This window comes from Setaria italica, chromosome V (assembly GCF_000263155.2).
Source record: "Setaria italica strain Yugu1 chromosome V, Setaria_italica_v2.0, whole genome shotgun sequence".
In the NCBI taxonomy this organism is placed as follows: domain Eukaryota; kingdom Viridiplantae; phylum Streptophyta; class Magnoliopsida; order Poales; family Poaceae; genus Setaria; species Setaria italica.
Window position 1 is genome coordinate 6,295,756 of NC_028454.1, and position 14,111 is coordinate 6,309,866.

Below are 14,111 nucleotides of genomic sequence, written 5' to 3' on the forward strand. Positions count from 1 at the left end.
ATAGGTTCGTCTCGCCGTTTAGCCTCCACTTATGTAATGGGTTTTGTAAATAGCCTACGTTTAATACTCCTAATTAGTATCTAAACATTTGATGTGACACTTGCTAAAAATAAGCAAAGGGAACCAGACGCCCCCTAACTGTAGTACGACATATTGTGCTGTGGCACGGGTACCTAGGTGTGGCGTGCTGTGGATGGCAACAAGCAGCCTATAGTCTGAACAGTCTCAAAGTATAATAGGTGCCTACCTAAACTGTAAGTTGACATATTTTCCTTCTATTCTAAATTGTAGGTCGTTTTAGCAATTTCTATGTGCATATATATCTATAGAAAAACTAAAACGATCGACAACGGAGTGAGTACATAAGGAACAGATATCTACGGCATGAGCAGACACGCGTGCTGAGTTGTCTCGTGGATCCTAGCTTGTCATCAATCCATTACTTTGTTTTCTTTATTCACTGATACATTCTTTATTTCCTCTAGATATATGACGTTTAAGACAACCTATTATTAAACTTAATTTGTCTGTTCTAAACACATCCTGCCTCAGGCGCACTTGGAGCTAATATATTTTAAATTGTTGCGTAAGCTTGTCACGTGACATATGCACTTTTCTTCAATAGTTTGTACGACTTGATCCTACCGACTCTTGTTATATTGTTCACTCTGTCCTAAATTACTAGGAAAATTATGTTAAAAAAGTTAAAACGAATAGTGTAAAAATTATCGATACCCTAGTAGGCCTGTCCCACCTGTGTGCCGGGAGAATCATCTCGCTCAAGAAAGGAAAACGGAGCAAAGTGTGAATGCAAGAAAAACGCGTGACTATTAATTTGAGCTTCTACAACAATCGATCGTTGACGCTACAAAATTGTCGTATAGTATTGCGCTTGCTTGCGTTATTGTATTCTCTCCTCCCTCTCCTTCCATCCAAAGTCAAAAGCATCCACGGCATACCGTACTTGATACTGGTGGGCCCCTCAGCATAGCAGTGATTGCTTTTTACACTGTTACTTGGATCGTGACACGCGTCTACGCGGTTCGTCGGGCGTTGCAGACGCGCCTTTTGATGATGGACGAATTCGATCTGGCAGGATACATAATGCCAAAATATTAGCCCTTTGCGTCTCTGACAACACGTACTGCAACTGCCCTTGGTGATTAGCTACGTCACATGAGCTGTAGTCCGTTTTTTCAAGTTCGTTTTGAATTTATTAGATTAGTAAATTTTATTATACATTTAGAGGTACATATTTTATATCTAGATGCTTAATAATTTAGAAAAGTTAAAATAATTTATAATTTGAAATGGAGTTAATGTCAAGCATGTACACGTGGCAGGCCACTGACGAGCTAATTAGCTTTGTACCGAATGAGATACAAATCTACAATCCTACAAGGCTACAAGCATATAGCACGCTAGTACGCTACGACTTGGCTTGTTTTCTAGGCCACGAGAAGATGCAATCACAAGAAATGATACATAACACATGTCAAATGAGCTATGTATGCAAATCATCACGCCCCTCCAAGTGAAATAAACTAAAAAAAGAAAGAGGGTTTAAAGAAGAATATATCCTCAAAGGTGGAGTTCTCACTGTCATTTTGGATTCCACTAGGAACACCAATAAAAAGGGTCCATCTTTTGATTACTTCTAAATTCCAGTATAATGTATTTCACCAACTTGCTCCATCGAACATGAATCTCTTTGTCAACTAGCTTATCCAGCTATTGTTATTATCCCAGACTCAGAGATGGCGCTGAGAAGACAAAAGCAACATGATAATGGCGCATTAAACAAGTACTAGTGGCACTAATTCGCACGGGCGTTGAGTGTGACTGATGTGACACGTACGGTAGGAAGCTCGAAAAGGAACATGTAGGTAGGATAGAGTAATAAGCAGTGTAAAGAGTAGCATCAAAAGAAAACCAACAGAACCAGCACGTTCATTATAAAAAATAGTTTCATAATATGCTCTTTCCATTTAATATATTATTATATTTGTTTTGAAAATATTACATATACTTACTGATACTGTTAGTCAGAGACCTTCTAGGTAAGTTATATTTTTCGACTAAAAGACTGTCGAGCTGAGTTGTTAATTAGGAAGTAGCTAGACATGTTTAGATCAATTAGAATTAAAATTAACTAGATAGCTTTTTAATCTTACTTTGAAGTGCAATTATATTTTTACTCTCGTTCTTTTAACTTTGTGATTTTGATCTTAACTATTCAGAAGTCAATGCGATTTTGTTCTTGATCTTTGCGTATTTGCCCATGTTTTGTCTATTGATTAAGGGCAAAATTGCATTGGCTTGTGAATAGTGAGGGCAAATTCACTAAGTTGAAAAAATAAGAAAAAAATTACAATTATACTCCAAAGCAGGGGTAAGAACTGGGTGAGTGGATTCCTAATATCCGCCGATGGATGATTGTGGCTTCCATATTTTGAGCAATCAACTACTCCCTCCGTTCCAAATTATATGCCGTTTTGATTGTCATAGGTGTTATTATGCATTTAAATATTCACTATATCTAGGCTTATAATAATATTTATGAACTTAGAAAAGTCAAAACGATCTACAGTTTGGAACGGAGGGAATACTAGATAAGATAAGATTGGGCGGTTAGCGTTCATGGAAATCCCAATATCACCCGTGTCCCGTCCTCGCTTGGCGCTGCATAAACATGACGAGCCATGCAGATTGACCGCCTGCTGAGACCTCTTAGGCTAGTCCCAGGGCAAGGTTTCATTGCACTGTTTCCAAGGATGCCACATCATCCCATGAGGTGTATTCTCATGAATGAAACAGGGAGTCCCAGTGCACAGTTTCATTTCACGATTTCATAGGATGCCCATGATATTTAATTGTGACGCATGTGATTGGATATGGTTAGATGAAATGAAACTCTATAGCCCCCAATGCAAGTTTCAATAGTTTTCATAGTCTTGGAAACAGTGTATACACAGTTTCATCCTGATGAAACTCCTTCCCTCTCTCACTTCATAATTATCATGCCATGTCATCACATATGTTGATGTGTCACCGTATTTAATATGCACGAAATATCTATGAAACTCTTACTGGGATTAGCCTTACAAAAAATAAAATAAAAAGCTGGTCAGCGCGTGAAAGCCCCGGAGCCGGTCTTCCCTGAAACCGCGGTTTCCACTGTGCGTCTGTGCGTATCATCGCTCTCATCCATCAATCAATGCTCCGATTCCCCAACCTCCCCGGCGACAACTCCGCCGAGATCCCATCCATTCCATCTCCCAAAAAAAAAACAAAGCGAATTTCCCCAGCCGCATCGCGGAAAGCAACACGGGCACACGTAGCAGTGCCGCAACGTGCAGTAGCAACAGTGCTCCCCGCGGGCCCCACACGATAACGCGCACCCGGGGACGCGACCGGCCCTTTCCTGCCGAGTTGACCGCCAAGCGCGCGCGCCCATCCGCGCCGTAGGTGCGCCGGTGGGCGGCGCGGATCGCCCTCTTCTCCTCGTCTCCTTCCTCCGTCCACCCCCATCCATCTCATCTCTCATCCGCCCGGCCCCGCCCCGCACCCCACGCCTCCCTCCTGTATAAATGAGCAGCCAAGCCACAGCTCTGGCCAAGACAACCAGCTCGGACTCCATAGCTCAGTTTATCAGACGCTGCGCATCCTGTCTCGAGACTCGAGGCTGTGCGCCGGCCGGAGGAGCAGCGAACTGAGCTGAGGAGACACTGAACCCGTCGAGATCGAGATGAAGAGCCGGAGGCAGAGCAGCGGGGGCAGCTCGGCTGGCGCCACGGCCGCGGGGGAGGGGAACACGCACAGCAGCGGCGGCGGCGGGGGGTGCAAGCTGGAGAGGAAGGACGTGGAGAAGAACCGGCGGCTGCACATGAAGGGCCTCTGCCTCAAGCTCTCCTCCCTCATCCCGCCCGCCGCCAGGCACGCCTCCCTGCTCTCGGAGGCGGCCGCATCGGCGTCCAATCCCAACAAGGTAAATTAACCCCCTCGCTCCTCCTCTTTAATCCGATACAGCAGATTTAATGAGTCAATGGCGTCCTCGATTCATCCCGAAACACGACGTGTGCTGCGTCCGTGTCCAGATTTAGAACTAGTTTGATGTCCCAAAACGCATTATATTAGCCAAAAATGAAAAAAAAAATGGAGAAGAACAAGAAGCCAACTGAACAGTACTAAATCTGTGTTAAAAATAGTAACAAGGACAAACAAAAATCACTGAAGCGTGGTGTACATCAATTGCTGACAGCTAACAGGGTTAGAGAACGAGTGCACAGTAAAACGTCCTCGTTCACCTCAAGTCCACTGGGTCAGTTAAAATTCTCGTCACGTCGCATTCGGTGCCCCCCTGAAGACTGGAGCTTACCACGGGTTGTTTAAATTCTCTTAATAGCAATCGGATGCTTCAACTTTCAACTGCTAATTAAGTCCATCCGCTATTACCTATTTGTATCAATCTTCATAGGTGGAAAAAAAAAAGAGACAAAGCCATTCGTGTTTGTAACTGCAAAAGTAAGCCAAGAATTGATTTTTTTTTTGGCAGAGAGTAGAAAACACTTATTACATCAAATCATAGCCTACGTGTGTAAAACAAAAAGGGTATGAAAAGGGGCCGATGCTCATTGTTTGAGTACAGATAAAGCAGCAGTGCTGGTTCAGTGAGTGATCGCCACACCGATTCGATTTGATTGGATCTGATTGGATCAGTGGAGCTGTCCGCTCCTTTCTGTGATTCCTGCCCCCTCCCGGACAGGCCCGGGCATCGCATCGAGCCAAAGCCCGAGCCACCGGGGCAGTCACGTTTTCTTCTGAAAAACGCACAGAAGAACGCTAGCCTAGCCCCACCCACGTCCAACGCTGAGCTCTCTGTTCGTTCACCCACGTGCCAAACTGCCATGGATTCAATCCGATCCATTGGCGTCTCCTCCCCCTCCTCCTCGCTGTCGCCGCCACGAGGGGCGGGGCCCGCCCATCGGTGGCCTGCCCGTGACAGCGACGCGGTTGCTCCGGGGTCACACGTCACGTCTCAGTAGTTTATAGGCACGTGCTGGGTTCCGACGAACTCGTGGGCAATACAAAGCTGCTATCACCAGATTCTTCGATCGGATAATACCCCACTCCACTGATTATTGTAGTGAGTGCTACTACATCACAAATAAAACGGATTCTTTTTTAACGATCCTTCAGCCGGCAAAAGGGCTTGGGCTCAACCCCACCACAGATCACTTTTGTCTGTGCCTCCTCCGTGCTCTGCTCTGTTCTGCTCTTCTCAACTCCCCAATAATTCAGAGTTTCCAAGCTCGCCAAGCCACCTACCGCGCCATCATGCGATTGGGATGGACGGGCGTTTGGTTCCTTTACTTATTTTTAACATGTGTTACATCGAATGTTTAGATACTAATTAGGAGTATTAAACGTAGACTATTTACAAAACCCATTACGTAAGTGGAGGTTAAACGACGAGATGAATCTATTAAACCTAATTAATCCATCATTAGCAAATGTTTATTGTAGCAACGCATTGTCAAATCATGAACTAATTAGGCTTAATAGATTCATCTCGCAAATTAGCGTCCATTTGTGCAATTGGTTTTGTAATTAGTCTATATTACTCCTAATTAGTATCTAAACATTCGATATGACGGGTGCTAAAAATAAGCCACCGGAACCAAACCAGGCCTTAATGAGTGCCAACGTGCCATGTGCGCAAGGGAAAACTACAGTCGCCGTCGGATGAGCTGTAGCTGGACGCTGACGCGGCGGCTGCTTTTACAGTTTAGCACCCGCACCACGTGCTCCATTGCTGGGGCAAAAATGGAAACAGAAAATTAGTGGAGTACATCCGTTTACCGGCAGTTTTTTAATTTTACCCGATTTTCGCAAGGGTGAATGGATCGTTGTCACTGACGGTAATGTATGTTGGGTTTGTCGCAGGACACGGTGACGCAGCTGGATCAGCTGGACAGCGCGGCGGCGTACATCAAGCAGCTCAAGGAGCGGATCGAGGCGCTGAAGCGTAGGAAGGAGGGCCGCGGCGGCGGCAAAGGGGGCGCCGGCGCTGCCGCCGCGCCTGTGGGGGGCGGTGCCGGCGGCGTGCGGATGCCGGTGATCGAGGTGCGGTACCAGGACGGGACGCTGGACGTGGTGCTCATCAGCGAGGCCGAGCGGCCGTTCAAGCTGCACGAGGTGATCACGGTGCTGGAGCAGGAGGGCGCCGAGGTCGTCAGCGCCAGCTTCTCCGTCGTCGGGGACAAAATCTTCTACACCGTCCACTCGCAGGCGCTCAGCCCGCGGATCGGGCTCGACGCCGCCAGGGTCTCCGAGAGGCTGCAGGACCTGCTGCTCCTCGTCTGATGATGAATGACCTCAGGATCAGCGACAGTACTAAGGAAGACTGTATTAGAGTAGTAGGCGAGGTCAGGACGGACGGAGTGCGAGGTAGCAGAGGGAACCATAAACCGGCTGATCCATGGAAAGGGAAGCTTGGTTTCTTTGCAGTTGTGCATATGTAGGAGCAAGCAAGCAGACTGCTTTTTGTTTTTTGGTTTTTTCAGCTCTTAGAAACGGCCGGTGCTCTACTACAGTGCATGCAGCATGCATCTTGGCTCTGTTCTGGGGCTGTTTCAGGCTTTCAGCTTCCTGGACTACTGATACTTACCATGGAATTGGATGCCCTGCATGTTGCAGCATTTTCTGGAGCTAATGTAATGTAACACAAGCTTGAGCTCGTTTGGGCCCGTGACCGTGCTGCCGAACTAGACGAGTTCAGATGTTTGAAATCATGAGTGCATATCATGTGAGACGATTCTGATGAAGAAATTGTGAGTGCAGGTTATACATTCCACGGATCGGCGCTCGACCTCGTTCATCGAAAAGGGGTTCCGTGCTGATTAATGTAATAAGTCTGGAACCGTAACAACGAGTCAGTGACCCCTGCCTGTATTTTGGGTCGGTAGCCGCCGTAGCTTCCTTTACCTGATCGAGAGGGACAGGACAAAACTTTCATGATTGAGCTTACACTTGTCTTTTCCTTGGGTAAATCAGCTGCCTAACCATCATCACAACGCGTGCAGTTGTTTCACGCTTTCACTTTCACTAACATTTTTCCAAATTAAACGCATATTTTATACTTTTAAAAAAAAAAAGCTTCCAAGCATTTTTTGTGTACCCACGTGCTGCTTAGTTCGTCGTCTTCACGCAGCGGTAGGTCGTCGCCTGGCCGGTGGACCTTTTTGCAGCCGCCGTGCACGAGCAGGAAACCGAGCTACCCGCCGTGTCCCATCCCTAGTATCTCTCTCTTCTCAGGCAGTCTTGTCTCTTGTGTATATAAGTTAATAACCACGTGCCTGATGTGCTAATCTATTTTATTTTATTTTATTTATTTTTGTGCCAAAGGCGCCTGATGTGCTAATAATAAACAACAATACCTGATACATATAGTGTGAACTCTTGAAAACAATAATCGACTTTGCTACTTGCATAACTTCGTTCGCTTTCTTTAGACAAATTTTGTCATGTTTGGGTGGAGCCATGGAGGGAGGCAGGGAGCGATAGAGATAGGGGAATGGAGCAAATGTTGTGAAGACCACGAGCACAGAAACGAATGATGTGTTGACTTTCTGTCCTCCAAATGTCTATAGGCCGAGATTGGGCTTAAAACTCCGAGCTCCAAAGGTTAAATAAACTTAGGGTGTGTTTGGAATGGAGGATTTTCATAGGAAAACAAAGGAATGCATTCCTTAGAAAAGTTTTGTCATTTTGTTGTTTGGAATGGAGGAAAGTTGATTCACATTCCAAAGGAAAGGCTCTTGTTCCTCCACAAAACGTAGGGAGAAAAGCATCCACCAGAACCTAAAGGAAAATTTCCTGTGAGTGATTCGTTGTGCTGGCGCTGCCTGCAACTTGCTAGAAGCTGTCATTGCTGCATCCAACACTTTCACAGTTGTGATTATCAAAAAAAAAATACTTCACGTACTATTGTTGCCAAAGTCTTTGGCTTAAGGCTAGCATTCTCTTGTCATTGCTTCTATGGTCAAGTGAATAGCGTGTGCGAGCCGTAGAAACAGAAAATGATGGGGATGGAGGATTAAGAAAGAAACGATAGGAAGAGAGGGAAAAAAAAAGGAAGGAACTAGAATCTCATTTATCAACGTGGAAATCTAGCTTAATTAAAATGGATATGGTGGGATTTTGTTTCATGAGCACTGATAGGGTCTTATTATATTTTCCTGCGATCCAAATAGCGTAAAGTTTCCATTCCTATGTTTTGACATCCTGTAATTTTTCATTTTTCACCGCATCTTGTTCGTACATTTTCTCCCATTCCTCTATTTTGCATTCCTGCATTCCAAACAGATCCTTGTACGGACGTTTGGCCCAACTAGAGGAAGATGTAAGCAAGAGAAAAGGGGCCAAAAGCCCATATCCAAAAAAATCTTGAGAGTAAAACGAAGTTGTTTGTGTAAGCTCGGCTCACACACCCAACTCGGCCCAACCCAGCCCACCCTTGCAAACAAGGGGTGTACTGACTGGAACGTGTAGCCCAGCATGGAGGAGGAAATGGTAAGCTGGTGACCAGCCAGACCAGCCAGACAGACAGACCGGGGCAGCGCGTAGTCACGCTCACGCTCAGGCCCAGTTGACGTGACTGGACGCGGCCCGCAAATCAAAGCCTCGCTTCCTCGAAAAAAACAAAACAAAAAACAAAGCCTCGCTGCGGATTGCACTTTTTTTTTTTGGAAAAACCCAGTTTGCACTTCCAATCTCCCATTTCAGTATCATCAAATTACACGCCAAGGCAATTTTGGTACATTTTGTTTGTCTCTATGCGCTTTGAATAGCGAATGGGTTATGACTCCTACCAATATGCAAAATCTCGTTACACATGGATGATCGGATCCCATAACTTCCAATCATGGAGCCATAATGTGTGATGACAACAGACGCTCAAGCATGGAGCCACAATTGTTGATGGGAAAATAGAACTCACGTAAGCAAATCTATGACGAGTGCATAGTAGGTGATTTAAGCCATGTGAGCGTGGGTAAGAAAGAACTCGTTTGGTGAGGGAGAGTCATACAATGGGTCCGTTCGCTTCAACTTATAAGCCGGCTGAAAAGTTGAAACGACTGATTTGTTGTGAGAGGAAAACACTGTTTGGTGGTTGATAAGCCGGCTAAATAAGCTGAAGCGAACAGGCCCAATAGCGTTATACTGTGCATGGTAGCCATCAATGATAGTAGCTCATATCCCCTTCATATAACACGTGTTGTCCCATCTCTTTCACTAACAGTTGCTTTTGGCTATCCGTTACACTGTAAGGAGTCAAGAACAACTTCTTGTTACTTGGTTTACGTTATCAGAATTTTGTATTATTTTTCATCACTTTATCCAGTTGTTTTTTGAGGACACCTATATTTCTGTCCGACGTGGCTCCCTATGAGAACTAAAACTGTCTGACGTGGCGTGGGTAGCTTCGTCATTTCGCAAAAGCAAAAATGCAACAGCAGGCAGCGGCGGGGCGGCGCCCCTACCCAACCCAGCCCCGTTTCTGGACCGCTCCTCCACTCAACCCCAGTCGACCGTTGGGCTCGCCAACGTTCCAAATGTCACGTGATCTCCCCCTTTCCCACCTCCTCTTCTCTCACCTCGCGCTCCTCCCCCCTCCTCGTAGATTACCGTTGGGGCGAGTGCGGCGCAACCAAACCCAGCTGCTAAACCCGCGACAGGACAAACAGCTCAAAGTTCATCTCGCCCAGCTTGATCGCACTTAACCCACCACTCGCTCGCGCCTGGGATTTTCTTGGAGATCGATCGGTCGATTGCTTGCCGTCAGCCACCGGGAGAGCGCTCCCTTCTTGTCTTTCCCACGCCCCAGGTAAGCTCAATCTCTCCTCGCTGCTTTCGGATCGCTTCTCAGTTCCGTCGGTCCGATTCTTGGGGTTTGTCTTTCATAATTCCTTGCCTGGGTTCTTCTTGATTCCAAAGATTGATTCTGTCCTGGCAGATTTCCTTGAGTCGAATTCTCGCGATTCTAGTTCTTTCGGTGCAAAATTGGCTCCGATTCGATCGGGCAGTTCCGTTTGATCTACGATACCTCAAAACTGAAATTCTTGCTCTTGTTTGTGGCAATGGGGAAAAAATCCCCCTGTTCGATTTCGCCAAGAACAGCGTTCGCGTGGGGAATTCTTTTTGCAATCAACTGAAACTAGATGTGCTGTGATTCTAATTTCTCTCTCGAGTTCTGATTAATCGATTTCCACCACCAGGTTGAGACTGCCGGCCGCGGATCAAAAGTTCAAACATGACGACGCTGTCTTCCGGCGTCCTCCTCAAGCTCCTGGACGGCATGAAGACCGGTGCCGCCAAGCCCGTGGGCGAGCACCGGACGGCGGTGCTGCAGGTGACGGACATCGTGCCGGCGGAGCTGGACGAGAAGGACCTGTTCCCCAAGCACGGCAAGTTCTACGTCAAGGTCTCCGACGCCTCGCACTCCATCTACGCCACGCTCCCGCTGGCGCAGGCCGACCTCGTCCTCTCCAACAAGCTCCACCTCGGCCAGTTCGTCCACGTCGACCGCCTCGACCCGGCCTCCCCGGTCCCCGTCATCGTCGGCGCCAAGCCGCTCCCGGGCCGCCACCCGCTCGTCGTCGGCACGCCCGACCCGGCCGCCAGGGCCAAATCTGCCGCGCCGCGCAGGGGGTCCTGGGGCCCCGAGCAGAACGCCAGCATCAAGCCCACCACGCTCAACTTCGACGCCGAAAAGACGCCGGTCAAGGAGCGCCCGGCCATGTCGACGCCGGTCAGGGAGCGGGTGGGCGCGGCGACACCTGTGAGGGAGCGCGGGGTCGCGGCGACGCCTGTGAGGGAGCGGGGCGTCGCGGCGTCGCCGGCGCTGAGCTCTGCGTCGGTGAGGAAGAGCAGCAGCGTGCTGCCCAGACTGCTAACCAGGAGCAAGAGCTTCGTAGCAGACAGGGACCAGCATCCCAGGATCCCCAAGAGCCCGTTCCCCACTGTACGGTCAATCTCAACTGAAAATGTTGGGGGCAAATTGCGCATTTGATTACTTTCAGACGTGAAATTCAATCTTGATTTCTGATAGTGAGCTGCAATGCCGTGTAGGAGAAGAGCTCAGTGAGCTGTACAGCCTCGCGGGCGACGAGGAGAGTGGCGAAGGAGGAAGAGCCCTCCTCGCCTCCTTCAGATGATGAGCTCGGCAGCTCGGCGACGTCCTCCAAGAAGAGACCGTCAACGGTTGCTCGTGTGCCGGTGCCAGGGAAGCTCAGTTTACTTGGAAAGGTATGATCAGATCGAGCAGCAACGTAGCACCCCGTTGCCATGGAATCGAGTCATGTTTGTCTTTGTCTGAACTGGTTTCTTTATGCTGTGTTCAGGACGCCATTGAGCAGAGGGAGCACGCGCAGAAGGCCGCTCTTGAGGCGCTGCGCAATGCCTCTGCCACTGACAACGTGGTCAGGATCTACAAGTACGTGTGATTTCTCGTGGCGATCAGATAGTGATTGCGTGTGTACAATGCAGTGCTGGATGAATGTGGTGACCAAAGCTTGATCTGACGATATCCGTTGCTGTTGCTGAACAACATTGCAGGATCTTCTCTGAACTGAGCAAGACGGCGAGACCGGACACGCCGGGCTCCTGCTTCGACAGCTTTCTCAGCTTCCACCAGGAGGCCGTGCAGGCAGTCACCGACATTGAGGCGATCCAGGCGGCCACCTCGATGGCCGCTGCCGTGGCGAGCGACGAGCAGCCCGAGGACGCGCCGCCGGTCCTGCAGGAGATAGCCCAGAACAGGTCAGTCGTGCGGCGGAGAGGCATCGGCGGTGGCGGCAGCGGCGTGTCCAAGTCCGTGTCGTTCGCGCCCGGCACGTTGGATCCGAGGCAGGACGACGGCGGCGGCAAGACCGTCCGGAGCTCGAGTGCCAGCAGAAAGTGCCTCGCCATGGACAAGATCGGCGAAGACGGTGGCGACGAGAAGAGATCGTCCTCTTCTGCTCCTCCATCTGCCATCGCCACTGCCACTGCCCACTCTGCTCTGGGCTCCTCGCTGAAGCTGGCGAAGCAAATACTGGCCGAGGCGGGGAGCTGGTTCATGGAGTTCTTGGAGGCCGCGCTGGAGACCGGGTTGAAGAAGAGCAAGGCATCGGCCACGGGAGACGGGCGGAAGCAGAGCAGCTGCAGCTGCCCGCAGGCGCTGATGCTGCGGGTGATCAACTGGGTGGAGATGGAGCAGAGCGGCGGCGACAGCAGCGGCAGGAAACCGGCACACCCGAGAGCTGCTGCCATTGCACGGAAGCTCAGGATAAAGGCGAAGAACCCTTGATGCCCTGCTAGTTTAATCAGTGTTGCTCTGATTCTTCTAGAAACGGTAGTTTGTTGTGGTAGAACCTGTAGACGGTGAACATTTTTTACGGAATAAGATTGTTCCAAGTGTTCTTGAAGTAGGAATAGGATGACCGACAACTGCCTGATCAGCCGCAGAGCAGGTGCTGTACTGAAATCACAGTATTGATTGTGCGTTAGTTATTACTCATTCTTATCACTTCTTTTGAATTGTAGACAAGAGTAATGTTAAAAATTCGAAGTACTCGGATTATCGAGTAGAATTAATTATGCATGCACGATTGTAGTAATTGTCGGACCTATTAGCTTTCCTTATTTAGCGAGTCTGGCTCGAGCATCAATGGTGGGAGTAAATAATCGATTCGTTAATTGTTAATTGTGTCAGAAGATATTACAAGGATTTTTATTGGATTGTCTGAAAATTATATAAACATGGGATAAATTTTGAAGGCTAAATGAACACTCTTTGTGGGATGGAGGGAGCAGTGCTGTTGCAAACAGCTTTAAAAGTAGGACTGTGGGAGTGTCACGGTTATTGTGCAATCAACTTTGCTCCGGCCACAAAATCCCATGTCGAAATTTTAAAGTCTGCTAAATTAGATTTTGATTAATCGCCTAGACTCACCCACGCATGTTTTCAACCTCATCCATTCCTAATTTCCTATCCAAATCGACCATCGCCTCCGTCTGTTCCGACCACTGGCACCACCAATGCAGTAATGCCTGGAACAGCACTTGCATTTGCGCTTATTTCTCCTTGGTGCCGCTCTCCTTAGCACCCATCTTCTTCATTTCTCACGAGCGCTCTTATCCCCACTTCTCTCTTCGGTGGCTGCCATGGCTACCCGCCTCCACGAGAACTACTTCGATGGTGCTCACCCCCACCACCAAAGTACGGTTTCTTTGGCGATCGCTCTACAGCTGAAAAAAAGAAGGCCACGAATCTCCCTAAATTCCGAATCCCCTTCTCAACTGAGCTCGCTAGAGTTGGAGCATTTTGCTAGGGCCTAGAGAAGATGAGCAACTTGTAACAAAAAGGATGCACGATTTTCCAATCGAATACAACGTTAGGAATTTCGAAAGGTTCTGTCGCTGAATCTATTGACACTTTGACAGATACACAGCATTGTGTAGTTATTGTGTCCAAGTTATCCTTTCCTTCCCTGCTCAAACAAAAAAAAAAGAGGAAGAATGGAAGATGTTCCTCTTTGCAGTTCCTCAGGAGTTATAGGTGGTGCCTCTCAAAGGGAAGGAGAAGGCGATGGGTGCTTCCTTGAGTTGAGTTCACGAGATAACCCGGGTGAGCTCACCAGACCAGACAAAGAAATGTTTGGGAACACGAAACTAGGACCACCGCGGGGTTCGGTCCAGGGCGTCCAGCACGCAGCCGCCAGGTCAGCCATCACACGCCACCTCAGCAAGCATTTTACTGGCCATAATGCCGCCAGGTAAGCAGCATACGTGGTACACCAGCTGTATGAACGATCTAGCAATATTTCGTTTTTAAGGAACCCTGGGCCCCACAAACACCAGTATGGAGCGGAATATACTTTCCCCGAATGTAGCGCTCCTCCCACGTCGCGGCTCGGTTCCCCCACTTTCCCCCCTCCACACATGACACATGCACCACCGGCAACTCCCATCGCGTGTCTGACATGTGGGCCGGAAGAACCTCGGACCCACATGGCATCCATATGCTAGAACAGGCGAGCCGCACGATCGCCGAAGCTCTTTCGGCA

General features: G+C 48.6%; 2 protein-coding genes across 2 annotated transcripts; both read left to right on the forward strand.

Moving 5' to 3' along the window:
* The first annotated feature begins 3,599 nt into the window (after positions 1-3,599).
* LOC101784195 (transcription factor bHLH168) lies at positions 3,600-6,831 on the forward strand. The gene is made up of 2 exons (XM_004967906.3): positions 3,600-3,988; positions 5,947-6,831. Exons 1-2 carry the CDS (start codon positions 3,749-3,751, stop codon positions 6,364-6,366), a joined length of 660 nt encoding a protein of 219 aa, XP_004967963.1. The 5' UTR covers positions 3,600-3,748; the 3' UTR covers positions 6,367-6,831.
* Positions 6,832-9,622: 2,791 nt separating this feature from the next.
* Positions 9,623-12,646, forward strand: LOC101784596. The gene is made up of 5 exons (XM_004967907.3): positions 9,623-9,889; positions 10,281-11,026; positions 11,134-11,310; positions 11,406-11,497; positions 11,620-12,646. Exons 2-5 carry the CDS (start codon positions 10,316-10,318, stop codon positions 12,350-12,352), a joined length of 1,713 nt encoding a protein of 570 aa, XP_004967964.1. The 5' UTR covers positions 9,623-9,889; positions 10,281-10,315; the 3' UTR covers positions 12,353-12,646.
* Positions 12,647-14,111: the final 1,465 nt, after the last annotated feature.

What these genes read in the sequence shown, in the direction of transcription:
- LOC101784195 (XM_004967906.3), top strand. Translation starts at nt 3,749, where the DNA reads ATGAAGAGCCGGAGGCAGAGCAGCGGGGGCAGCTCGGCTGGCGCCACG. An exon ending in CGGCGTCCAATCCCAACAAG is followed by an intron (nt 3,989 to 5,946) that starts GTAAATTAACCC and finishes GGTTTGTCGCAG; the next exon opens with GACACGGTGACGCAGCTGGA.
- LOC101784596 (XM_004967907.3), top strand. Translation starts at nt 10,316, where the DNA reads ATGACGACGCTGTCTTCCGGCGTCCTCCTCAAGCTCCTGGACGGCATG. An exon ending in CCAAGAGCCCGTTCCCCACT is followed by an intron (nt 11,027 to 11,133) that starts GTACGGTCAATC and finishes AATGCCGTGTAG; the next exon opens with GAGAAGAGCTCAGTGAGCTG. An exon ending in AACGTGGTCAGGATCTACAA is followed by an intron (nt 11,498 to 11,619) that starts GTACGTGTGATT and finishes ACAACATTGCAG; the next exon opens with GATCTTCTCTGAACTGAGCA.